Source organism: Mustelus asterias, chromosome 5, assembly GCF_964213995.1.
Source record: "Mustelus asterias chromosome 5, sMusAst1.hap1.1, whole genome shotgun sequence".
Classification (NCBI taxonomy): Eukaryota; Metazoa; Chordata; class Chondrichthyes; order Carcharhiniformes; family Triakidae; genus Mustelus; species Mustelus asterias.
This window is the reverse complement of record NC_135805.1, coordinates 16,935,610-16,962,078: the sequence shown is the minus strand read 5'-3', so window position 1 is coordinate 16,962,078 and position 26,469 is coordinate 16,935,610. Positions and strand designations below refer to the sequence as shown.

The 26,469-nt window shown below is 48.5% G+C and overlaps 1 protein-coding gene across 1 annotated transcript in view; it reads right to left on the bottom strand.

Annotated features, from left to right (window-relative positions):
- Positions 1-26,469, bottom strand: part of xdh (xanthine dehydrogenase) — a 140,414-nt gene that overhangs the window by 79,380 nt on the left and 34,565 nt on the right. The window contains exons 4-11 of the mRNA XM_078212225.1: positions 25,741-25,837; positions 24,273-24,381; positions 21,460-21,586; positions 21,172-21,233; positions 7,981-8,049; positions 4,975-5,055; positions 3,319-3,460; positions 381-473 (exon numbers count right to left, since the gene is read on the bottom strand). Of these exons, the coding sequence (XP_078068351.1) occupies positions 381-473; positions 3,319-3,460; positions 4,975-5,055; positions 7,981-8,049; positions 21,172-21,233; positions 21,460-21,586; positions 24,273-24,381; positions 25,741-25,837 (780 nt within the window). The remainder of the gene's footprint in view (positions 1-380; positions 474-3,318; positions 3,461-4,974; positions 5,056-7,980; positions 8,050-21,171; positions 21,234-21,459; positions 21,587-24,272; positions 24,382-25,740; positions 25,838-26,469) is intronic.

The window sequence follows — 26,469 nt, the reverse complement described above, 5'->3', positions numbered from 1 at the left end:
GGTCACCACCACCTTCTCAAGGACAACGAGGGATGGGCAACAAATGCTGGCCTGGCCAGCAACAACTGAAATCCACAAACAAATTGACAAAAAGGAAGGCAGTCCATCAGGTGGGTGGAAATGGCCAATACCTGCAACTTATGTCCACATCTCAAGAATAAATGTTAAAGAAATGGTTATAGCGAGAGAGGAAACCTTCCCTGTTCGGAAGAAAATGTCGAGTCACCTTTAGGAGGCCATGGTGTCAGTGGTCTGGAATCCAAAACAGCAGTGTGGACCCCCCTCAAGCCGCACCCCCTGCCCCTTCCCCCGACAGCCGCACCTCACCTCCCCACGTCATAACTCAAGTCATTGAGGACTTACAGCTTCGCCTCACCTACCAGTCTCTGTGCGTTGGCTCAGGTTGAGCTCTGGGATATGGGCTGGAGCCAAGATCACTGGATACAACATGTTCTTCAGCTTCATCTCGATACCTGCACAGACCAGAGTGATGGTAAATATCTCCCTCCGGACGGTGTCTCCCAGGTACGCCACTGATACAACGCTCAGAGCCTGACTCTGTGGTACCCACTGGTTACCATAGCAACCCTGTCCGACTGGGTGAGGAGAATTTGCTTCTCATTGCCATATCAGTGTGAACTCACATGGGGGCGATGGTGGTGGAGGCTGGGGGTGGGTTTCAGGCCATCATTAGAGTGGGAAATGGGAGAAGCTTCGAGGAAATATTAGTGCACAAAGATTTAAGCTATCCAACATTGTCCACGACTCACAGACCAATAGAGCAAAGCTCAGGTGTAAGCCTCAGGCCTAGGGTCCAGGAAGGCCAGATTATCCATCCACTCTCCCTCAATGACATAACTGTCGCCTCAAAAAAGCGTTGTTCCCCTCCTTATCCACCTCCCAAATTTCCACAAAGCCTATCTCCCCTCTTATCCCTCTTCTTACACCCAACTCCCCACTCTCCTTCCCCTCCTCCCAAGTTCCCGATCCCTGTCCCCTTCCTATTAAGTTTGTTTCTAATTATAAACTATAAAAAAACCACGAGGTAGGTCGGTATAACTCAAACAAGGAACAGTTTATTTAATGTCTTAGTAGTTGCTCAGTCCGTCCAAGACTGACTCCACCCTGGATGGAGCTTGTTCCCCGGGTCACCTGACCCGGTCTCTTAAAGGGACACAACACCCCAAAACCACATAAAAAACACTTCCCATCTCTCCTCCCCTCCTCGCCTCCTCTGAGTCCACCTTGTCATTCCTCCCTGCCCATTGCCCCAGCTCCTCTCCCTCACCAATCCATCCCTCTGCCACTTGTGAAGGAATGCAGCTCTGAGTGCTTAAAGGGTTAAAAGAGTTCATAGGATCCCTACTGTGCAGAAGGAGGCCATTTGGCCCATTGAGCCTGCACTGACAACTATCCTCCCAGGCCCTATCCCCATAACCACACTTACTTACCCTAGCTAGTCCCCCTGACACGACGGGACAATTTAGCATGGCCAGTCCATCTAATCCGCACATCTTTGCTCTGTGGGAGGAAACCCAAGCAGACATGGGGAAAATGTGCAGTCTCCGCACAGACAGTGACCCAAGCCAGGAATCGAACCCGGGTCCCTGGTGCTGTGAGGCAGCAGTGCCAACCACTGTGCCACCGTGCCACCCCTCATCTTCCTCAGTAAAGGGCTCATAAGTAAAGGACGGTTAATCTCACCTTCAAATCTACTTTATGAAAACGATACCTCCTAAAATAACTGTCACTTACTGTAGCTACTGTGTATTTCCCCCAGATTACAGACCAGACCCTCAGGCCCATACGCTGGGTGAGATATTCCTCCCTCTCCCTGGCATGTTTCATTGTGGTGAGGGGCAATGTGCTGCTTGCTGGCGGTGGAATCTCACGGTGCTGCCATTGTCAATGGGGTTTCCCATTGAATGCACCCCGCATGCCGGGACGTCCGCAGCGCGGGGTGCGCCATCGGCTTAACCATAAGGTCCACCGGCATGAATGGCCACAAGGTTTTCATGACTGTCTCGGATTTGGCTTAGCCTTGAGTTAAAAGTGAATACTGAGAGGCCTAGATAGAATGGATGTGGAGAGGATGTTTCCACTAGTGGGAGAGACTAGAACTTGAGGGCACAACCTCAGAGTGAAGGGACGCTCCTTTAAAACTGAGATGAGGAGGAATTTCTTCAGCCAGGGGGTGGTGAATCTGTGGAACTCATTGCCCTCGACAGCTTTGGAGGCCAGGTCATTGAGTGTCTTTAAGACAGAGATAGATAGATCCTTGATCAATAAGGGGTGAAGAGTTATGGGGTGAAGGCAGGAGAATGGGGATGAGAAAAATATCAGCCACGATTGACTGGCAGAGCAGACTCGATGGGCTGAATGGCCCATTCTGCTCCTAAATCTTATGGTCTTATGGTCGTATGGTGTATGCCTGTCCTGGGATAGTGCCAAGGACAAGAATTATAATCCACCACATCAGATCAGTAAAAGTGACCATGAAGCTATTGGATTGTCAAAAAATCCCCACTGCTTCCCCAGTTTGCTTTTGGAAAGGAAACCCATTTCCCTCCTCCACCTGGCTGACACGTGAGTCCATTCCTAAACCACCAGAGTTGTTTCTTAACAGTCCAATGAAGTGTCCCAGAAAGTGACTTGGTTGGATCAAACAGGCCAGCTGGAGGGGAAACCAGTTCAGATTGGTATCAGCTTTCCCTTTCAAACCAGATCATTAAATGATATTGCAGATGTTGGAAATCTGAACTAAAGAGAGCTCTGTGGAAGAGTCACACAGACTCGAAATGTTAACTCTGTTTCTCTCTGCACAGATGCTGCCAGACCTGTTGAGTTTATCCAACGTTTCCTGTTTCCATTCCCGATTCTAACCACTTGTTGCTTAAAAACGTTTTTCCGAATGGTCGTCTCTTAGTTCTTTTGCCAATCACCTCAATCTTGATCCCGCTGCCAGTGGGAAAAAGATTCTACTTCAGGCCCTTACAAACACAGGACAAACAGTTCCATCCACTTCATGTCCAAAAATGGGTAAGGTTGATTGGCCTTGCTAAATTGACCCTAGTGTCAGGGGGACTAGCTAGGGTAAATGTGTGAGGATACAGGAATAGGCCTGGGTGGGATTGTGGTCGGTGCAGACTCAATGGGCCAAATGGTTTCCCTCTGTACTGTAGGGTTTCCAATCTATGATTTCTCAGTGCTACGCATGAACCACTCAACTCAGCCCCAAAGCCAGATCCGATCTCACTGCGCTGTCGCGGGAAGGCGGGAAGAGGGTGGGATATTGGCCTGTCGCAGTTTGCATCTTACCCACTTCAGTGTTGCCAACCACAAGCCTGGCCTCAGGGTACCTGCCCTTTAAGGTCAGCAGTTCATTCAAAGTTGTTGGCTGAATCCAGGTGACGCGGTCCCCTTTAAAGGACAATGTACGCTGAGGTGATTCGTGGGGCAACTGCAAAACAAATGGAGAAGAGTTGAGCCGTTAAAGATGATCGATGTTCCTCTCTGGACAATTTGCTAGTTGCGTGTGTCTAATACTCCCCATCACTTCAGCCCGTAGTGTCCATGTTTTAGAATTGGGGATGGAGAGAGAAGGATTTTAGTGCTGAAAGGGCTCCTCATGGGCAATTGCAGATGGGCAATAAATGCTGGCCACTCAGCAATGCCCATGTCCCACCATTGGATTTAAAAAAAGACTCAAAAGGCCACAACTATATGGGCGGCACGGTGGCACAGTGATTGGCACTGCTGCTTCACAGCGCCAGGGATCCGGGTTCGATTCCCGGCTTGGGTCACTGTCTGTGTGGAGTCTGCACGTTCTCCCCGTGTCTGCGTGGGTTTCCTCCCACAGTCCAAAGATGAGCGGGTTAGGTTGATTGGCCATGCTGAAATTGCCCCTTAGTATCATGGGAATTAGCAGGGTATATGTGTGGGGTTACGGGAATAGGGCCTGGGTGGGATTGTGGTCGGTACAGACTCGTTGGGCTGTACTCGATTGTACCGAATGGAGGATGGGTTGTACTCACTCTGTACAGTACACATCCTCCATTTGGTACAGGGATTCTACAGTATGAACTAAGAGGAACAGCTACTCCCTGTCCATGCTCCTTATAATCTTGAACACTCTCTCTCCATTTGCCTATTCACTCGATTGATCTCATAGTGCGCAAGAAACAATACTTTTCACTGTATCCCAATATATGTGACAATAATAAATCAAATCAAAAGATGCTCTTATGAAAAGTGACCAATGACTTTACCAAAGCATTTGTTTTTAAGGAACATATTGAAGGGGAAGAGAGTGGTAGAATAGTTTAAGGAATGAATTCTCGAACTTGCAGTCCAGAGGCCTGAAGGTATGGCCAGCAATGGCAGATGCTCCACAGGCCAGAGTTGGAAATAGTTCCGAGATCTCAGAGGGTTATAGGGTTGGAGGAAGTTACAGGAATCATAAGACCGTGGAGCGATTTGGAAGCAAGGATGAGGATTTTATAATCAAGCTTTTCCTGCTCTGGAACCCAATGTTCGCCAGCAAATACAGGGGGAAGGATTAATCTGTGATGAAAGATAGACATGGAGCGGATGCTTCCTCTTGTGGGCATTCTAGGACGAGAGGTCATAGTCTTAGGATAAGGGATAGCAAATTAAGGAGAAACTACTTCTCCCAAAGTGTTGTGAATCTGTGGAATTCGCTACCCCAAAGTGCGGTGGATGCTGGGACGGTCAGGACATTTAAGGGGGAGTCAGACAGATTTTTAATTGGTAATGGGTTGAAGGGTTATGGGGAGAAGCAGGAAAATGGGGATGAGGAGCATATCAGCTATGATCAAATGGCGGAGGGGACTCGATGGGCTGAATGGCCTAATTCTGCTCCTATATCTTGTGAAGTTATGAACTTATGAGATGCTTCAGCACCGGGGACATATGTTCTTCTGCAGAGGAAATCTTGCATTCTCCTGTACTTACCAGGAGTTCTGGGGGGAAGATTGGCTCCTGAGTGGGATCCAGAGGCTTAAACTCCGATGCTTCAAAGAGTCTGGGTGATAGCTGTAACAAAAGGACATCTTTATTTATTACTTCCAGGTTGCACTTTGACCCAGTGAACTTGATGCCACGCCATGAGTAACTTTTACATTAAATAGTCCTTCACCCACTTAAGTGGACAATGTCATCATTACAAAAGAGTCTGACGGTATCGGAGACGATTTTCCCAAAAGAATTCCAAGTGCCGAATTTGCGTGAAAACTGGAGTAACTCCCGCTGATTTTTCTAGCGGGATTTTCAGAATGAATCTCCCACATTTGAGTACTGCAGAGTGTCCTAGCGGGATTCCTTCTGAAAAACAATGGACAGGGCATATTCCCGCTGGAGAGGCCGGCAGCATAGCGCAGAGCGGGCCACTGCACATGCGCCGGTCTGTCAGCGCCGAGATTTGTGCATGAGTAGTGGCCCCGCACTGCCGGCCTCCCGATCGTTGGCCAGCCCCGCGATCCCGCGTCGCTGCTCTCCGGCCACCCCACCCCCTGATCGCTAGCTTCCCAGACCTCTCTGGGCAAGCCCTGATGTTGCCCCTCCCACCCCCTCCCTTGGCCAGCCCTGATCTCCCCAACAACCCCCTTCCTCCCCCCCACGGCAGTCCCAACCTCCCCCAGTTCCAAACTCCCACCACCCGGACAGTCCCGACCCCCACCCCACCCTGGCGTTCCCGACCCCTATCCCACCAACCCGCCAGTCCCGACTCCCCCCCCCCCCCACACCCCCAAACCTGGATGGCCAGCCCCGATCACTGCCTTCCGTCCCTCTCCCAGTGATCCCTCCGGTTTCCAGAAGCAATCCCGCTCGGGCACTCTGAAAATCACACAAGATAACCAGCGGGCATTCCTCGAGTTTTCACGCAACTTCCGGTGCGGAGTTGATGACTCCGAAAATCTTAGCCCCGGAGATGCACATGGAGGCCGTGGTGCCCAGCAGGGAGCCCGCAAAACGGCCTCCGCTGATGTCTCCCGGCCTGTTGCGCTGCTGGAGGAACGCAGCGGTCTGGGACAATCGTCCCCATCAATTTTGTTGGGAGGTGTTTTCGATCGGAGAAGGGCCAGTAGATCCGTGGACCAACTTCATCGCAATGGCACGGCGTGTGAGTGAGGAGGTGATCCATTCCTTGCTCATGTCAAGTGGATAGAACAGGGAAGGTGTTTGGCAAAATAATTGATTGAGTTGGGGGGCAATGGGGAATGATGAACCTTTAAAGTCATCAGGGCTGACCAGATGTAACATTGTGGGCAGTTGCATGGTGTCGTCGTGGCTACAGAATAAACAGACAGCATTTCCTCACACACACCACGGAGACTGTGCTGTCCTTTGGCGAACAAGTCCAGACTTTAATTCACTTGGTGAAGTGGATTATTCAATCTCAAGCTCACTGGATCGACCCTACTTCACTGCTGGCCAGTGCACAGCCGAACATCACCGGTAAGTAGGAGGCAATGTGGATATGGTAGCCTCGTTACCAAACATTGAGCTTGGTGGTGGTGATGTGTCACAGTTCACTCAGAGAGGCCAAGCTGCTCTGACAATATACACTTTTACATTGCATGTTCTACTCTGGAGCCGTGTAGAGTGACAAAGGCTCCATTTCTTTTCCATCCCGTGACTGACCAGGAGTCTCTCCCACTCGTCTGCCTGCCATTGGCGTGTTTTTAATACTCAACCTGTCTGGCTGCATTATGAATGCACCTTCCTTGGCCCCCAAGACCTACATGAGGCTTTTATTAAAATTCATTTATGGGAAGTGGGTATCATTATCCAGGCCAGCATTTATTGCCCATCCCTAATTGCCCTTGAGAAGGTGGTGGTGAGCTGCCTTCTTGAATCACTGCAGTCCCTGAGGTGTAGGTACACCCACAGTGCTGTTAGGGAGCGAGTTCCAGGATTTTGACCCAGTGACTGTGAAGGAACGGCGATATATTCCCAAGTCAGGATGGTGAGTGACTTGGGGAAGAGGTGGTGGTGTAACTAACTAGATACACACAAGGGCACTCAGTGCCTGATTGAGTGACCTGATATTCGGGAAGGTGGTGTCGGGGGTGGGGGGTGGGGGGTTGGTGCCACTGAGTATTGCCCTCCTGCCTCTTCTTCTGACCCCTCTTATTGCCCCGGTCAGCAACCCCCTTCCTGCAACCTCCCATTCCACCCTCACTGAGCTGTAGCGTGCGTCCCTAGGTCTCTGGGTGGTGCAGTACCGGCAGCTGCCACCTCGCCAGATGGCGCTGGTGTGCAATGGAGAAGCTCCAGCCTCTGATTGGCCAGCAGCTCTCAGGTTGGGGAGGGGAGGGGATTTCCATCCTCCTGGGTCCTAAAGCCTGTGGAAGGGCCACGACTGTCCAGTTAATAACCTGATATGTTTCCAGCGATTGGACGAGATCAGGTCCACCAACCTTAAATTTCACCCACTGTAACCACTAACCTATCATAGAATCATAGAAATCCTACAGTGCAGCAGGAGGCCATTCGGCCCACCAAGTCTGCACCGATTACAATCCCACCCAGGCCCTATCCCCAAAACCCCACATATTTACCCTGCTAATCCCGCTAACACACACATCCCAGGCACTAAGGGGCAATTTAGCATGGCCAATGCACCTAACCTGCACATCTTTGGACTGTGGGAGGAAACCGGAGCACCCGGAGGAAACCCACGCAGACACGGGGAGAACGTGCAAACTCCACACAGACAGTGACCCGAGCTGAGAATCGAACTGGGTCCCTGGGGCTGTGAGGCAGCAGTGCCCAAACTGTGCCACCATGCTGCCCACGTTGTATTTTCACACACATACACACACAAAACATGTAGCACACACATGCAGTGATACACACGCATACATGCAAGGAAAGAAAAGCACACAAGAACATGTAAAATGACACATGTACAGAAGTAGCACTGATGTGAGGATAAGCAGAGATGTTAACACTTACTTGAGCAGCTCCGCTCTGTCCCTTGCAGCAGACATTTTTGCCCCCACTCCCTCCACAGCAGTTTGATGGCTGAAAGAGGATAAATAAAATTGAACATGCGTTGAATGTACAGTAACCCTGGCCTTGACAACTTAAAAAAAAAAATTGTTCATGAGATGTGAGCATCGCTGGCTGGGCCAACATTCATTCCCCATGCCTTCGGGCATTTGAGATTCAACCACATTGCTGTGGCTCTGGCGTCACATGTAGGCCAGACCGGGTAAGGACGGTAGATTTCCTTCCCTAAAGGACATTCGTGAACCAGATGGGTTTTTCCCAACAATCGACAATGGTTTCATGGTCATCGGTAGACTTTTAATTTCGGATATTTTTTATTATCTGTAAATTCTTAATTCCAGATTTTCATTGAATTCAAAGTTCACCACCTGCCGAGGTGGGATTCGAACCCGGGTCCCCAGAGTGTTACCCTGGATCTCTGGATTCTTGCCTCCCCAATAAGCCACTGCCGGGATGAACAGCCCTCTGAGAGTGTGTGGGTACAATGGGGGTGGGGGCAGGGTTCCTCTGGGATTTTCCCAATTATTCATCAGCATAAGAGCCTCAGGAAAGCCTGGAAAATCTGTATTAACAGAGGTTAGTGACCGGCTTAATCTGGGCATTCCACAGCCCCTTCACTATCTGGCTCATGGGGAAATCCCTGATGTTGTTCAACCTCGACTGAATGCGCTGGATGTACATGACTATATTGGATGAATGCAGAGTTGATTGGTCTGTGATTCCTCTCCCCACTATCTTCCTTGTTCACTTGAACCAGGTTACCATGAGATAGATAGGAAGTAGGCTCATGGGAAGCCCATATAGACCCTGAAAGCTGCTCCGCCATTCGCTGTGATCAGGACTAATCTTCAACTTCAAATCCACTTTAGTTAGGCTGCAGAAACTTGGTTAGGAGAAACTTCATTTGTTCTCACTGCAACGATGGAGGTTGAGGGGCGACCTGATAGAAGTCTACCAGACTATGAGGGGCATGGACAGAGTGGATAGTCAGAAGCTTTTTCCCAGGGTAGAAAAGTCAATTACTAGGGGGCATAGGTTTAAGGTGCGAGAGGAAAGAGATGTATGAGTCACGTTTTTTACACAGAAGGTGGAGGGTGCCTGGAACTCGTTGCCGGGGGAGGTAGTGGAAGCAGATACGATAGTGAGTTTTAAGTGGCGTCTGGACAAATACATGAATAGGATGGGAAGAGAGGGATGTGGGCCCCGGAAGGGTAGGGGGTTTTAGTTAAGTAAGGCCAAATGGTTAGGCCCCATTTGGAGTACTGTGAGCAATTTTGGGCCCCACACCTCAGGAAGGACATACTGGCACTGGAGCGGGTCCAGCGGAGATTCACACGGATGATCCCAGGAATGGTAGGCCTGACATACGATGAACGTCTGAGGATCGTGGGATTATATTCATTGGAGTTTAGGAGGTTGAGGGGAGATCTGATAGAAACTTACAAGATAATGAACGGCATAGATAGGATGGACGTAGGGAAGTTGTTTCCATTAACAGGGGAGACTAGGACGCGGGGGCACAGCCTTAGAATAAAAGGGAGTCACTTTAGAACAGAGATGAGGAGAAATTTCTTCAGCCAGAGAGTGGTGGGTCTGTGGAATTCATTGCCACAGAGGGCTGTGGAGGCCGAGACGTTGAGCGTCTTCAAGACAGAAATTGATAAATTCTTGATTTCTCGAGGAATTAAGGGCTATGGGGAGAGAGCGGGTAAATGGAGTTGAAATCAACCATGATTGAATGGTGGAGTGGACTCGATGGGCCGAATGGCCTTACTTCCGCTCCTATGTCTTATGGTCTTATGGTCTAAGGCAGCATGGTCGGTGCAGGCTTGGAGGGCCGAAGGGCCTGTTCCTGTGCTGTAATTTTCTTTGCTCTTTGTTTTTTGTTCTTTGTTCACTTTCCTCTGAGCTCCTCATATCTCTCGATTCCCAGAGAGACCAAAACACTGTCTTTTTCGGCCTTAAGTATGTTCAAAGGAGTCCACAATCCGCTGGGGTAGAGAATTCGGAGGTTTTGCAATATATTGACTGAAGACATTTTTTCTCACCTCAGTTCTAAATGATTGGTCCTTTATCCTGAAACTGTGCCCCCTTGTTCTAGATTCCCCAGCCAGTGAAAACAACCCTTCAGTATCTGCCCTTCAGAATGTCGCACATTTCAATGAAATAATTTCTTATTTCTCTCAACTCCAGGGAATGTAGACACATTTTTTGGACCTTCTCATCATGAGAAAACCCTCTCCTCCCAGGGGATAAGCTAGTGAACTGTTGCTGCAAAGCTTCCAATGCAACTCTCTCCAAAGTTCCTTACAATCGTGGCAAAATCTCTTTATTCTGGTTCCCTAATCCCCTTGCAGTAAAGGCCAACATGCCATTTGCCTTCCTCATTGAGCTTTGACAAAGGGTCGTCTGGACTCGAAACGTCAGCTCTCTTCAGATGCTTCCAGACCTGCTGAGATTTTCCAGCATTTTCTCTTTTGGTTTCAGAGTCCAGCATCTGCAGTCATTTGCTTTTACTCCTTTTTTGCTTGCTGTACCTGCATGCTAACTTTCTGTGTTCCGTGTGCAAGCACACCCAAGTCTCCCTGAACATCAACATTTACAAGTTAAAATAAAATATATTTATGAGAACATAGAACATAGAAAACTACAGCACAAAACAGGCCCTTCGGCCCCACAGGTTGTGCCGAACATATCCCGACCTTTTAGGCCTACCTATAACCCTCCATCCTATTAAGTCCCATGTACTCATCCAGGAGTCTCTTAAAAGACCCAATTGAGTTTGCCTCCACCGCCACTGATGGCAGCCGATTCCACTCACCCACCACCCTCTGTGTGAAAAACCTCCCCCTAACATTTCCTCTGTAACTACACCCCAGTACCTTAAACCTGTGTCCTCTCGTAGCAGCCATTTCCACCCTGGGAAAAAGCCTCTGAGAGTCCACCCGATCTATGCCTCTCAACATCTTATATACCTCTATTAGGTCTCCTCTCATCCTACGTCTCTCCAAGGAGAAATGACCGAGCTCCCTCAGCCTATCCTCATAAGTCATGCCACTCAATCCAGGCAACATCCTTGTAAATCTCCTCTGCACCCTTTCAATCTTTTCCACATCCTTCCTGTAATGAGGCGACCAGAACTGAGCACAGTACTCCAAGTGGGGTCTGACAAGGGTCTTATATAGCTGCATCATTATCCCCGGACTCCTAAACTCAATCCCTCGATTGATAAAGGCCAGCACACCCATACACCTTCTTAACCACCTCCTCCACCTGCGGGGCCGATTTTAGAGTCCTACGGACCCAGACCCCAAGGTCCTTCTGATCCTCTACCGTACTAAGAGTATTTCCCTTTATATTGGACTCCTTCATCCCATTTGACCTGCCAAAATGGACCACTATGCATTTATCTGGGTTGAAGTCCATCTGCCACTTGTCCGCCCAGTCTTGCATCCTATCTATGTCCCTCTGTAACTTCTGACGTCCTTCCAGACTATCCACAACCCCGCCAACCTTCGTGTCGTCGGCAAACTTACCAACCCATCCCTCCACTTCCTCATCCAGGTCATTTATGAAAATGACAAACAGCAAGGATCCCAGAACAGACCCCTGGGGCACACCACTGGTGACCGACCTCCATTTAGAAAAAGACCCATCTATACACACTCTCTGCCTCCTTTGGGCAAGTCAGTTCTGGATCCACAGGGCAGCAGCCCCTTGGATCCCATGCCCTCTCTCTTTTTCTAGAAGCCTTACATGGGGGACCTTATCGAACGCCTTGCTAAAATCCATATGAACCACATCTACCGCTTTCCCTTCGTCAACTTGTTTAGTCACATTTTCGAATAACTCCACCAGGCTCGTAAGGCACGATCTGCCTTTGACAAAGCCATGCTGAGTATTCTTGAGCATACTAAACCTCTCTAAATGCTCATAAATCTTGTCCCTCAGGATCTTCTCCATCAGCTTACCAACCACTGAGGTTAGACTCACCGGTCGATAATTTCCTGGGCTATCCCTATTCCCCTTCTTGAAAATAGGAACCACATCTGCAATCCTCCAATCCTCCGGCACCTCTCCCGTCTCCATCGACGACGCAAAGATCATCGCCAGAGGCTCTGCAATCTCTTCCCTCGCCTCCCACAGTAACCTGGGGTACATCCCATCCGGACCCGGCAACTTATCTATCTTGATGCCATTCAAAGATTCCAGCACAACCTCTTTGTTAAAGTCCACATACTCAATCTTTTCAGTCCTCCGCAAGCCCACAGTACATCCACCCATGTCCTTCTCCTCTGTGAAAACCGAGGCAAAATAGTCATTAAGCACCTCTGCCATTTCTACTGGTTCCGTACTGATTTTCCCGCCTTCACCTTTTATAGGCCCTATTCCTTCACGTCTCAGCCTTTGAAGGTGGACAAGTCCCCGGGTCCGGATGGAATGCATCCCAGGGTATTGAAAGAAATGTCAGAGGTAATAGTGGATGCGTTAGTGATTATTTATCAAAACTCGTTGCATTCTGGGGTAGTGCCGGTTGATTGGAAAACGGCTAATGTTACGCCGCTGTTTAAAAAAGGAAGGAGACAAAAGGCGGGTAACTATAGGCCGGTCAGCTTAACGTCTGTAGTAGGGAAAATGCTGGAATCCATTATTAAGGAGGAGATAGCAGGGCATCTGGATAGAAATGGTTCGATCAATCAGACGCAGCATGGATTCATGAGGGGAAAGTCGTGCTTGACGAACATGTTGGATTTTTATGAAGATGTGACTAGGGCGGTTGATGGAGGAGAACCGGTGGATGCGGTGTTTTTGGATTTCCAAAAGGCGTTTGATAAGGTGCCCCATAAAAGGCTGCTGAAGAAGATTAGGGCACACGGAGTTGGGGGTAGTGTGTTAAAGTGGATTGGGGACTGGCTATCCGACAGGAAGCAAAGAGTCGGAATAAATGGGTGTTTTTCCGGTTGGAGGAAGGTAACTAGTGGCGTGCCGCAGGGATCGGTACTCGGGCCGCAACTGTTTACCATTTATATAGATGATCTGGAGGAGGGGACGGAGTGTAGGGTAACGAAGTTTGCAGACGACACAAAGATAAGTGGAAAAGTGAATCGTGTGGAGGACGGAGAAGATCTGCAGAGAGATTTGGACAGGCTGAGTGAGTGGGCGAAGATATGGCAAATGGAGTATAACGTTGATAAATGCGAGGTTATACACTTTGGAGGAAATAATAACAAATGGGATTACTATCTCAATGGAAACAAATTAAAACATGCTACCGTGCAAAGGGACCTGGGGGTCCTTGTGCATGAGACGCAAAAGCCCAGTCTGCAGGTACAACAGGTGATCAAGAAGGCAAATGGGATGTTGGCCTATATTGCGAGGGGGATAGAATATAAAAGCAGGGATGTCTTGATGCACCTGTACAGGGCATTGGTGAGGCCGCAGCTGGAATACTGTGTGCAGTATTGGTCCCCTTATATGAGGAAGGATATATTGGCATTGGAGGGAGTGCAGAGAAGGTTCACCAGGTTGATACCGGAGATGAGGGGTTTGGATTATGAGGAGAGGCTGAGGAGATTGGGTTTGTACTCGTTGGAGTTTAGAAGGATGAGGGGGGATCTTATGGAGACTTATAAGATAATGCGGGGGCTGGATAGGGTGGAGGCGGAGAGATTCTTTCCACTTAGTAAGGAAGTTAAAACTAGAGGACACAGCCTCAAAATAAAGGGGGGTCGGTTTAAGACAGAATAGAGGAGGAACTTCTTCTCCCAGAGGGTGGTGAATCTCTGGAATTCTCTGCCCACTGAGGTGGTGCAGGCTACCTCGCTGAATATGTTTAAAGCGCGGATGGATGGATTCCTGAGCGGTAAGGGAATTAAGGGTTATGGGGATCAGGCGGGTAAGTGGTACTGATCCACGTCAGATCAGCCATGATCTTATTGAATGGCGGGGCAGGCTCGAGGGGCTAGATGGCCTACTCCTGCTCCTATTTCTTATGTTCTTATGTACTCTTCACATATTTATAGAACGCCTTAGGGTTTTCCTTAATTCTACTTCCCAAGGCCTTCTCGTGACCCCTTCTGGCTCTCCTAATTTCCTTCCTTAGTCCCTTCCTACAAGCCCTATACTCTTCTGGATCCCTATCTTTGCCAAGCTCTCCGAACCTTTTGTATGCTTTCCTTTTCTTCTCGACTAGGTCCCGCACAGCTTTCGTGCACCACAGTTCCTTTAACTGACCAACATCTCCCTATCTGCTCGGAACATTGTCCTGTAGAACCCTAGACAGACATTCCTTGAAAAACTGCCACCTCTCTTCAGTAGGTTTCCCCGAGAATACCTCCTTCCAATTTACTCCTCTAATTTGCTGCCTTATGTCTTCATATTTCCCCTTACTCCATATAAATGCTTTCCTAGCTTGCCTGATCCTCTCTTTTTCCAATGCAAGCATAAAGGAGATAGAGTTATGATCGCTATCCCCAAGATGCTCTCCCACTGAGAGATCTGACACCTGTCCAGGCTCATTGGTCAGTATCAGATCAAGTACAGCCTCTCCTCTTGTAGGCTTGTCCACATGCTGTGTCAGGAAACCCTCCTGTACACATCTCATGAACTCCTCCCCATCCAATCCCCTTACCCTCGGGATATTCCAATCTATGTTTGGGAAATTAAAGTCTCCCATCACAGCAACTCTGCTATTATTGCAACTCTCCAGGATCTGTTTCCCTATCTGCTCCTCCACCTCCCTGTCACTATTGGGCGGCCTATAGAAAACTCCCAGCAAAGTGATCGACCCCTTCCCACTCTGAACTTCCACCCACAGAGACTCTGTAGACAATCCCTCCACAGGATACACCTTCTCTACAGCTGTGACACTATCCCTGATCAGCAGTGCCACTCCAACCCCTCTCTTGCCTCCCTCCCTGTCCTTCCTGAAACATCTGAATCCCGGCACCTGTCGTATCCAGTCCTGTCCCTGAGACATCCAAGTCTCCATAATGGCCACCACATCACACTTCCAGGCATCGATTCACGCTCTGAGCTCATCCCCTTTATTCACTATACTCCTGGCATTAAAGTAAACACATCTCAATCCTTTAGTCTGAGCTCTCCCCTTCTCTATCCCCCGTCCATCCTCCCTCTTGCACCGTCTATAACCCTTCTCTGTTTGCGAGCTAACTTCCTCGCTCCCAGTCACCTCGCCTCGATCCCCTCCCCCCAACCTATCTAGTTTAAACTCTCCCCAGTAGTCTCAGACAACCTTCTCGCCAGGATATTTGTCCCCCTGGGATTGAAGTGCCACCCGTTTTTTGTGTACAGGTCACACCTGCCCCTAAAGAGGTCCCAATGGTCCAGGAACCTGAATCCCTGCCCCCTCCACCTCACTCCATTCCTGCCCTCACCCTCCCGTGGCACAGGCAGCAATCCTGAGATTACTACTTTTGCTTTCCTCCTTCTCAGCTGTCTCCCTAATTCCCTATACTCTCTTTTCATGACCCCTTCCCCCCTTCCTTCCCACATCAGCGGTACCAATACGTACCGCTACCTCTGGCTCCTCTCCCTCCCCCCTCAGGATTTCCGGGAGTCGACCAGCGACATCCTGGATCCCGGCCCCAGGGAGGCAGACCACTATCCGAGACTCCCGCCTGCCTCCACAAAAATGCCTGTCCGACCCCCTGACTGTCGAGTCCCCGATTAACACTGCCTTCCTTCTCTTTTCCTTAGCCCTCTGAGTTACAGGGCTGGACTCCACTCCGGAGACACGGCCACTGCTGCTTCCCCCAGGCGGGCTGTCCCCCCCAGCAGTACTCAGGCAGGAGTACTTGTTGTGTAGGGGCACATCCACCGGGGTGCTCTCAATCACCCGAGCTTTACCCTTCCTGGCCGTCACCCACTTGGCCTCCACCCGTGGCCCTACTGTGACCACCTGATGATAGCTCTTGTCTATCACCTCCTCATTCTCCCTTAACAGCCTAAGATCCTCGAGCTGCAGATCCAGCTCCTTAACACGGTCCCTCAGGAACCGCAGCTCGACACACCCCTCACTGATGCCAGGTGCCTCCAGGACCTCCCACATCCTACATTGGGAACAACACGCTGGCTTCACACTCATATTTGCCCCTTTATACCAAGGTACACAGAGAAAAGTAAGTAAGAATGAAAAGAAAAACTCACCCCTGCTCGCCCTGTCCCCCGAAGTCCTGTGAGCCAAAGCTCTTATAGCTCACACTCTGCTCCCTGCTCACTCCGCTGCCCGCTCCCGACGCTGCCCGTCACAAGTAAGTCACAAGTAAGGCTTACATTAACACTGCAATGAAGTTACTGTGAAATTCCCCTCGTCGCCACACTCTGGCACCTGTTCGGGTCAATGCACCTAACCTGCAGGTCTTTCAGACTGTGGGAGGGAACAGAGCACCCGGAGGAAACCCACGCAGACACGGGGAGAACGTGCAAACTCCACACAGGCAATGACCCAAGCCGGGAATTGAACCCGGGGTCCCTGGCACTCTGAAGCAGCTGTGCTAACCACTGTGTCACCGTGCCGCAGTTACACACATTTTCAAAAATGTTCTGATTTTATGACCTCTCGTGGCCCCATGCTATAATGGCCCCATGCTATACTGCCATCATGTTGCCCGCTCACTTAACCTGTCTATTATCTCAGTGTCTTTCTCACAGTTTGCATTCCTACCAGCTTAATATCATCAGCTTAACTAGACACGTTACTTTCTGACTCTGTCAACTTCACTGATATAGATTGTAACTAGCTGAGGCCCCAGCTTTGGTCCTTGTACTAATCACAAACTGCCAATTTGAACATTGCTCCATTTATCCCAAGTCCCTGCTGCCTGTCCATTAACCAGTCCTCCATCCATGCTAATATATTACCCCCAAATCCATGAACCTTTTTATTGTGCATTAAAACCAGCCTCCCATCCATTGACTCTGTCTACACTTCCCGCTGCCTCGGCAAAGCAGCCAGCATAATTAAGGACCCCCACGCACCCCGGACATTCTCTCTTCCACCTTCTTTCATCAAGAAAAAGATGCAAAAGTCTGAGGTCACTGACCAACCGACTCAAGAACAGCTTCTTCCCTGCTGCCGCCAGACTTTTGAATGGACCTACCTCGCATTAAGTTGATCTTTCTCTACACCCTAGCTATGACTGTAATACTACATTCTGCACTCTCTCCTTTCCTTCTCTATGAACAGTATGCTTTGTCTGTATAGCACACAAGAAACAATACTTTTCACTGTGTGGCCAATGGGCCATCTAAAATGGCGGTTTGTAAAGCACTCTGGGACAATTGGGCAAGAACTAAAATGACAGGCTGCAGCCTAAAAGACAGAGATAAACAGGCTGCAACCGAGATGAGTGAATACACAGGATATGGGTCATCTCCAGGACAAAAGAGACTTTCTGGTCAAACTGGGTTGTTTACCAGACAGAGGGGCGCCGTAACCCCTTATTTGGGAGGGAGGTGTGTATTCTACATGCCCCCAGCACCTACAGACATGGCATTGGGGACACACCCAGAAATTGGTGTGGCAGCACCTGATTGGACTTTATCGATCAGGGTGATCAAGTCCTGATCGATTGATTGGCAATGGCCAAAAGGGGCGCGAAACCCAGCGGGGTATAAAGGGTGCTGCACAACCAAGAATCTCTCTCTCTCTCTGACCCCACGAACGAGCTATAACAACGGTGACTGTCGCCAGCAACGACCAGCACGAGGAGAGCCACCACACCCGAGAAGGAAGGAAGACCAGAGCCAGAGTGCCAGACCAGACCAAAGGACCAGACTATGCAGAGGACGAACGAGACCAACGCACAGATAAAGACCAATATCTGCTTGGGTACTTGCCAGTCACGCAAAGCTAAGTCAAGGTCTTATATTGGACTTGAACATGAGTATTTTCTGTAAAGATAACTTATTGTTGGTTGGGTGGGTGATTATTGATTGTGTTGGGTTTAAATAAATATTGGTTGTACGAACAAGACGTCTACTCGCAGTTATTTGTTCACTGTATAAGGATTAAAACAGACTCTGCGGCAGGCACAACAATTGGGGACATCGACAAGAAGTCACTTTGTTGCTCCGATATCGAATCCCGCAGAATCTATATTAAACGATTATTTAAAACTCAGAGCCAACAGGTGTAAACTCCAAATTGGACAAATAACTGCTTTCGGGAAATTGTTTATTGTGCATGCATTGTTACTAACAAGGAGGATAGGGTAAACTCCGTAGGTTTACATTAGAATCTGGAGGGATTAGGACCGGAACATAGCCCAAAACCATACCCGCAGTCCGATCGACTCCCTACCCCTTGTCGTTGAATATAGAATGGCAGGAAACAGCACAGAGACAGAGAAGTGTCCCATATGGGAAGCAAAAATCAAGGAATTTATAGAAACATAGAAAAACTACAGCACATAACAGGCCCTTCGGCCCCACAAGTTGTGCCGAACATATCCCTACCTTTTAAGCCTACCTATAACCCTCCATCCTATTGAGTCCCATGTACTCATCCAGGAGTCTCTTAAAAGACCCGATTGAGTTTGCCTCCACCACCACTGACGGCAGCCGATTCCACTCACCCACCACCCTCTGAGTGAAAAACTTACCCCTGACATCTCCTCTGTACCTACTCCCCAGCACCTTAAACCTGTGTCCTCTCGTAGCAGCCATTTCAGCCCTGGGAAAAAGCCTCCGAGAATCCACCCGATGTATACCTCTCAACATCTTGTACACCTCTATCAGGCCACCTCTCATCCTTCGTCTGTCCAAGGAGAAAAGACCGAGCTCCCTCAGCCTATCCTCATAAGGCATGCCAACCAATCCAGGCAACATCCTTCTAAATCTTCTCTGCACCCTTTCAATCATTTCCACATCCCTCCTGTAATGAGGCAACCAGAACTGAGCACAGTACTCCAAGTGGGGTCTGACGAGGGTCTTATAAGGATGCATCATTATCTCCCGACTCCTAAACTCAATCCCTCGATTGATGAAGGCCAGCACACCATACGCCTTCTTAACCACCTCCCCTACCTGCGAGGCCGATTTAAGAGTCCTATGGACCCGGACCCCAAGGTCCTTCTGATCTTCTACACTGCAAAGAGTCTTACCCTTGATATTATACTCCTTCATCCCATTTGACCTGCCAAAATGGACCACTACACATTTATCCGGGTTGAAGTCCATCTGCCACTTCTCTGCCCAGACTTGCATCCTATCTATGTCCCGCTGCAGCTTCTGACATCCCTCCAACCTATCCACAGCACTACCAACCTTCGTGTCATCGGCAAACTTACCAACCCATCCCTCCACTTCCTCATCCAGGTCATTTATGAAAATGGCAAACAGCAAGGGTCCCAGAACAGATCCCTGGGGCACTCCACTGGTGGCCGACCTCCATTCAGAAAAAGACCCGTCTACAACCACTCTCTGATTTCTGCAGGCAAGCCAGTTCTGAATCCACAAGGCAACAGCCCCTTGGATCCCATGCCCTCTCACTTTCTCGAGAAGTCTTGCATGGGGGACCTTATCGAACGCCTTGCTGAAGTCCATGTAAACCACATCTACCGCTTTTCCTTCGTCAATGTGTTTGGTCACATTTTCAAAGAACTCCACCAGGCTCGTAAGGTACGATTTGCCTTTGACAAAGCCGTGCTGTCTACTTTTGAGCATACTAAACTTCTCTAAATGTTCATAAATCCTGTCCCTCAGGATCTTCTCCATCAGCTTACCAACCACTGAGGTTAGACTCACCGGTCGGTAATTTCCTGGGCTATCGCTATTCCCTTTCTTGAATATAGGAATCACATCCGCAATCCTCCAATCCTCTGGAACCTCTCCCGTCTCCATCGACAATGCAAAGATCATCGCCAGAGGCTCTGCAATCTCTTCCCTCGCCTCCCACAGTAACCTGGGGTACATCCCATCCGGTCCCGGCGACTTATCTATCTTGACGCTATTCAAAATTTCCAACACATCCTCTTTCTTAATGTCCACGATTAGCAGAGCGCCATCAATCATCCCAGTCGGGACATATGCTAATGGGGTTAGCACAATAGGGGAATTCTGATGTGAACCCTTAACGATTAGCAGTGATCCAGCCATCAGGTGTTTGCCACGTGTTCACCAGCTCCCACAGTCTGCAACTGTAACATATCACCTTCCCTTGTTTACCATGTTTTATTTAACTAACTAGAGCCCAGGTTCAGAAACATCATCTATTGTGCTGTTATATTAAGTAGTTGAACTAGCAAAACTGTAAGATTGATACAACATTTAAATCTACCCCATAGCAGATAAATCTATGGCACTCACTCAATATAACAATACTGCCAGGAAACTTGGCATGTCCGCTACGACTCTCACCAACTTTTACAGGTGCACCATAGAAAGCATTCTTTCTGGTTGTATCACAGCTTGGTATGGCTCCTGCTCTGCCCAAGACCACAAGAACCTACAAAGGGTCGCAAATGAAGCCCAGTCCATCACGCAAACCAGCCTCCCATCCATTGACACTGTCTACACTTCCCGTTGCCTTAGAAAAGCAGCCAGCGTAATCAAGGCCCCATGCACCCTAGACATTCCACCTTCTTCCGTCAGGAAAAGGATACAAAAGTCTGAGGTCACGTACCAACTGACTCAAAAACAGCTTTTTCCCTGCTGCCATCGAACCTACCTCGCACTGAATTGATCTTTCTCTACACCCTAGCTATGACTGTAACTCTACATTCTGCACTCTCTCCTTTCCTCCTCTATGTACGGTATGCTTTGTCTGTATAGCGCACAAGAAACAATACTTTTCACTGTATGCCAATACATGACAATAATAAATCAAATCAAATCAAAACCTTTATCGTGTTTTATTTAACTAATTAGAGTGCAAGTTTAGAAATATCACCTATTGTGCTGTTATATTTAGTAGTTTAACAAGCAAAGCTATAAGATTGATACTATATTTAAATCTACCCCATAGCAGATAAACCTAAAACACTCACTAATGGAACAATACTGTTTTGGTCTGAAGTAATGCATCTTTACATGGTTTTGCATTTTGCTTCAAACCCTCATGAGACAGGGAGGTAGCAGACAAATTAACCACAGCAATCTGAATGTCCTTACTTTGGCAAAGGTACTGAAGCCTTCGAGGATGGCTCTGTATCCCGTGCATCGGCACAGGTTCCCTGCAAGCAAAAGAACAGACAAATTAGCAGTTAGTTATCAGTCCAATTAAAGTCCTTGATTTTCCTTACTGATTAAAAATCTGTCTATCTCAGCCTTGAACATACCTAATGACCCAGTCTCTACAGCCCTCTGCGGTAAAGAATTCCATGGATTCACTACCCTCTGAGAGTAGAAATTCCTTTTGCAGGAACCCTTTGTTGCTGAGTTAGAACCGAAATACTTCACCTTGTAGAGTGTCTTCGATTTCCTCCATTGTGGGTTCTGGATTGTTCCGTAATAAAGTGTACACAGACATGACGAATCCTGGGGTGCAGAATCCACACTGGGAGCCATGAGCTTTGGCTATCCGCTCCTGGTAAAGCAACAAAAGAAAAGCTTGACAGTAGGATGGTTGATATCTATGGGCGGCACAGTGGCACTGCTGCCTCATAGCTCCAGGGACCCCCAGGTTCAATCCCGGCCTCAGGTCACTGTCTGCGTGGAGTTTGCACGTTCTCCCCGTGTCTGTGTGGGTTTCCTCCGGGTGCTCTAGTTTCCTCCCACAGTCCAAAGGTGGGTTGGCCATGCTAAATTTCCTCTTAGTGTCAGGGGGATTATCAGTGTAAATACATGGGGTTATGGGCATAGGGCCTGGGTGGGATTGCTGCCGGTGCAGGACCAATGGGCCGAATGGCCTCTTTTTGCACTGTGAGGATTCTGTGTTTTTATGAAGACATATCATGGACAAAGAGCTCTTGCGGAACTAAACACCAACACAGACTTGATGGGAAATGGACAAATGTAGTCATCAGTAGATGACAGGGTTAGTTTCATAGTCTATTAGCATCATTGTGTGAGGAAGAATAAACACTCACGAAGACACAGTATCGGAAATCGCTAATGATTTTTTTCCCAGTATACACTCACAGCCCTGCCCTCACAGGAGAGGAGATCAGAGAATCATAGAATCCTTACAGTGCAGAAGGAGGCCAGTGAGTCTGCACCAACAATCCCACATAGGTCCTATTCTCGTATCCCCACACATTTACCTTGCTAGTCCTCTTGACACTAAGGGTCAACTGAGCATGGCCAATGCATCTAACCTGCACATCTTTGGACTGTGGGAGGAAACCGGAGCACCCGGAGGAAACCCACGCAGACACAGGGAGAACGTGCAGACTCCGCACAGACAGTGACCCGAGGCCGGAATTGAACCTGGGTCCCTGGCGCTGTGAGGCAGCAGTGCCACTGTGCCACGTGATGAGAAAGGTGAAAGAATCAATAATATGTTTTGGATGACCGATTATCAAAACCCCTCATGATTTTGAACACCTCTATCAAAATATTCTCTTCACCTTCTCTACTCTAAGGAGAACAACTCCAGCTTCTCCAGTCTCTCCATGTGGCTGAGTTCCTTTGTCCCTGTTAACCACTCCAATAAATTTCCCCTGCATTCTTGCCAAGGCAGCTCAGCACCACACAGCCAGTGCATCATTCATTGCAAGAGGACTTGAATACAGGGGCAAGATGTCTTACTGTAGCTGTGCAGGGCCTTGGTGAGACCACACTTGGAGTACTGCAGACAGTTTTGGTCTCCTTATCCAAGAAACGACCTACTTGCCATAGAGGGAGTGCAGCAAAAATTCACCAGACTGATTCCTGGGATGGCAAGATTTTCCTATGAGGAGATTTCCTATGAGGAGATCACATGTGTGTACAGTTCTGGTCACCCTATTATAGAAAGGATATTATTAAACTAGAAAGAGTGCAGAAAACATTTACCGGGATGCTACCGGGACTTGATGCTTTGAGTTATAAGGAGAGGCTGGATAGATGGGACTTTTTTCTCTGGAGCGTAGGAGGCTGAGGGATGATCTTATAGAGGTCTATAAAATAATGATGGGCATAGATCAGCTAGATAGTCAACATCTTTTCCCAAAGGTAGGGGAGTCTAAAACTAGAGGGCATAGGATTAATGTGAGAGGGAAGAGATATAAAAGGGTCCAGAGGGGCAATTCTTTCACACAGAGGGTGGTGAGTGTCTGGAACGAGCTGCCAGAGGTAGTAGTAGAGGCGGGTACAATTTTGTCTTTTAAAAAGCATTTAGACAGTTACATGGGTAAGATGGGTGCAGAGGGATTTGGGCCAACTGCGGGCAATTGGGATTAGCTTAGGGGTTTTTAAAAAATGGCGGCATGGACAAGTTGGGCCGAAGGGCCTGTTTCCATGTTGTAAACATCTATGACTCTATGGCTATGAGAGATTGGATCAACTGGGGCAGTATTCACTGGAATTTGGAAGAATGAGAAGAGATCTGATTGAAACGTGGAAAATTCTGACAGACTGGATGCTGGATGCTGTTTTCTCTGGCTGTGGGATCTAGAACAAGGGGGTCTCAGTCTCTGGATATGGGGTAGGTCAACTAGGACTGAGACGAGGAGAAACATCTTCATTCAGTGGGTGGTGAACCTGTGGAATTCTCTACCACAGAAAGCTGTGGAGGCCAAGTCACTAAATATAGGGAAGAAGAAAATAGATAGATTTATAAAGATGTCAAGGGGTATGAGGCGAGCACAGCAGTATGGTGTTGAGATTGAGGATCAGCCATGATCATGTTGATGGTGGAGTAGGCTTGAAGGGCTGGCACGGCGGCACAGTGGTTAGCACTGCTGTCTCACCAACGCCAGGGACTCAAGTTCGATTCCCATCTTGGGTCACTCTCTGTGCGGAGTCTGCACATTCTCCCTGTGTCTGCGTGGGTTTCCTCTGGGTGCTCCGGTTTCCTCCCACAGTCCGAATGACATGCTGGCTAGGTTCATTGGCCATGTTAAATTCTCCCTCAGTGTACCCGAACAGGCACCGGAGTGTGGCGACCCGGGGATTTTCACAGTGACTTCATTGCAGCGTTAATGTAAGTTCACTTGTGATTAATAAATAAACTTTAACTTTAGAATGGCCTACTCCTGCCTCTATGATCATGTTGAATGGAGGAGCAGGCTTGAAGGCCTATTCCTGCTCCTGTTTTCTATGTTTCGATATGTCTGACCTGAAAATCTTACCTGGACCGGGTGGATCCGAGTGGTGGTGCTGCCAATTCCTTCCACGGTGGTCACGGCGGTATGGTGCAGGGAGCAGAGCGGCGCAAGGCAAGCATTCACAGCAACATGTCTGGTGGCACCATTGTTAAGGAGGGTTACTCACCGTACAATGAGGCCCAATGGAATGAGGAACAACACATGTCCATGGAGCAACCTCCATTCACATGGGGAGTGGTATGGGGGCGGGTGGGAGGAGGGACAGGTTAGCTGGGCAAAACTATGAGGTTAAAATTGCTAAACATGGCTGAGGAGGATTTTGTACTTTGGCATCTTTGGGATCCTCTAACCCAGAGGTTTGTGGATGTTAGATCATTCAATGGAGGGGCGACGGCCTAGTGGTATTATCACTAGATTACTAATCCAGAAACTGCTCTGGGGACCCGGGTTGAAATCCCGCCACGGCAGCTGGTGGAATTTGAATTCAATAAAACATATCTGGAATTAAGAATCTACTGATGACCATGAAACCATTGTCGATTGTCGGAAAAACCCATCTGGTTCACTAATGTCCTTTAGGGAAGGAAATCTGCCGGCCTTACCTGGTCTGGCCTACATGTGACTCCAGAGCCACAACAATGTGGTTCACTTTCAACTGCCCTCTGAACTGGCTTAGCAAGCCACTGAGTTCAAGGACGACTAGTGATGGATAATTCAGCCAGCAACACCCATGTGCCACGAATGAATAAAAAAAAATACATTTAAGGCTGGGGCAGACAGGTGTTTGGTCTCTACGGGGAATGAAGCACTATCGGGGTGGGTTGAAGCCCAAGATAGGCCATGATTGTATTAAATGGAGGAGCAGGCTTGATGGGCCCTGTGTCTACTCCTGCTCCTATTTCTTAAGTTCTGGTGTGTTGACTTTTGTTTCCAAAGGTCTCCATCACTGGGGTGGGGGGAAGGTTTCCAGGCCTCATGTCGAAGTCAGTTGAGGACTAATTGATAGAGATTTATTGCTATGAATAGTTGACAATATTATCAGGCAACTGCCAGGCCAGCAGGTTAGATGGGTTTTATTATCACCCCAACTCCAAATAACCCCAGTGAGGAATAGTAGTCATATTTTTAAAAATTCATCCATGGGACATGGGCATTGCTGGTTGGCCAACATTTATTGCCCATCCCTAATTGCCTGAGTGCAGCTTAGAGTCAACCACATTGCTGTGGCTCTGGAGTCACATGCAGACAGACCAGGCCCAGTTAGCGATGCCCACACCCCATTAAAAAAAATGAACAAATTAAAGAAAAGTTGATTCCACAGAAGTGAAGAATGTTTAGGCTACTTCAGGCTTAGGCTAATGGTTAGTGAGGCCTGTACAATGGACAAAGTGAATCACTAATAGACCTTACAATCGTCCCATTCCCTTTACATATGCTCAGAATGAGAAGTGATTTTATTTCAGTGTGACTATAATTGCTAGTGAAAGGATACATGACAGTCTTCTGAAATGGGTTGTACTTGGAGACCATCACAGTGCAGGAGCCACATCCTCCTTCTCCGCAACCGAGCTTGGTCCCAGTCAGACACACTGATGCATTTAGTTATGTTAAGGAAAGCACTGGCCAGCTGTTACACAATGCACGCCAATCTGAACCCATTCTAGATCACTGCACCTGGTGTTGCTGCTCGAGATGTAGGGTGAGTAACACAGGACCACCAACAACTAGACACATCGCAGGATTCCAAGCAGAAAGCTTGTCACAAACTTCCAGAGTAACAAAGAATGGGGAAGAAGTGGGACTTTGCCAGTGTTGCCCACACTGTATGGACAGGTTATTGTTAAAAACTTGACCAAGGGAATTTAGCATGAATTTACAGTGATGCCAATTGGGCCAGTGATGGATTTACAATGGAACCAGTTGGGCCAGTGATGTGCTTACAGTGAAACCAGTTGGGCCAGTGATGGATTTACAGTGAAACCATTTGGGCCAGTGATGGGTTTACAGTGAAACCAGTTGGACCAGTGATGGGTTTACAGTGAAACCAGTTGGGCCAGTGATGGGTTTACAGTGAAACCAGTTGGGCCAGTGATGGGTTTACAGTGAAACCAGTTGGGCCAGTGATGGATTTACAGTGAAACCAGTTGGGCCAGTGATGGGTTTACAGTGAAATCAGTTGGGCCAGTGATGGGTTTACAGTGAAACCAGTTGGGCCAGTGAT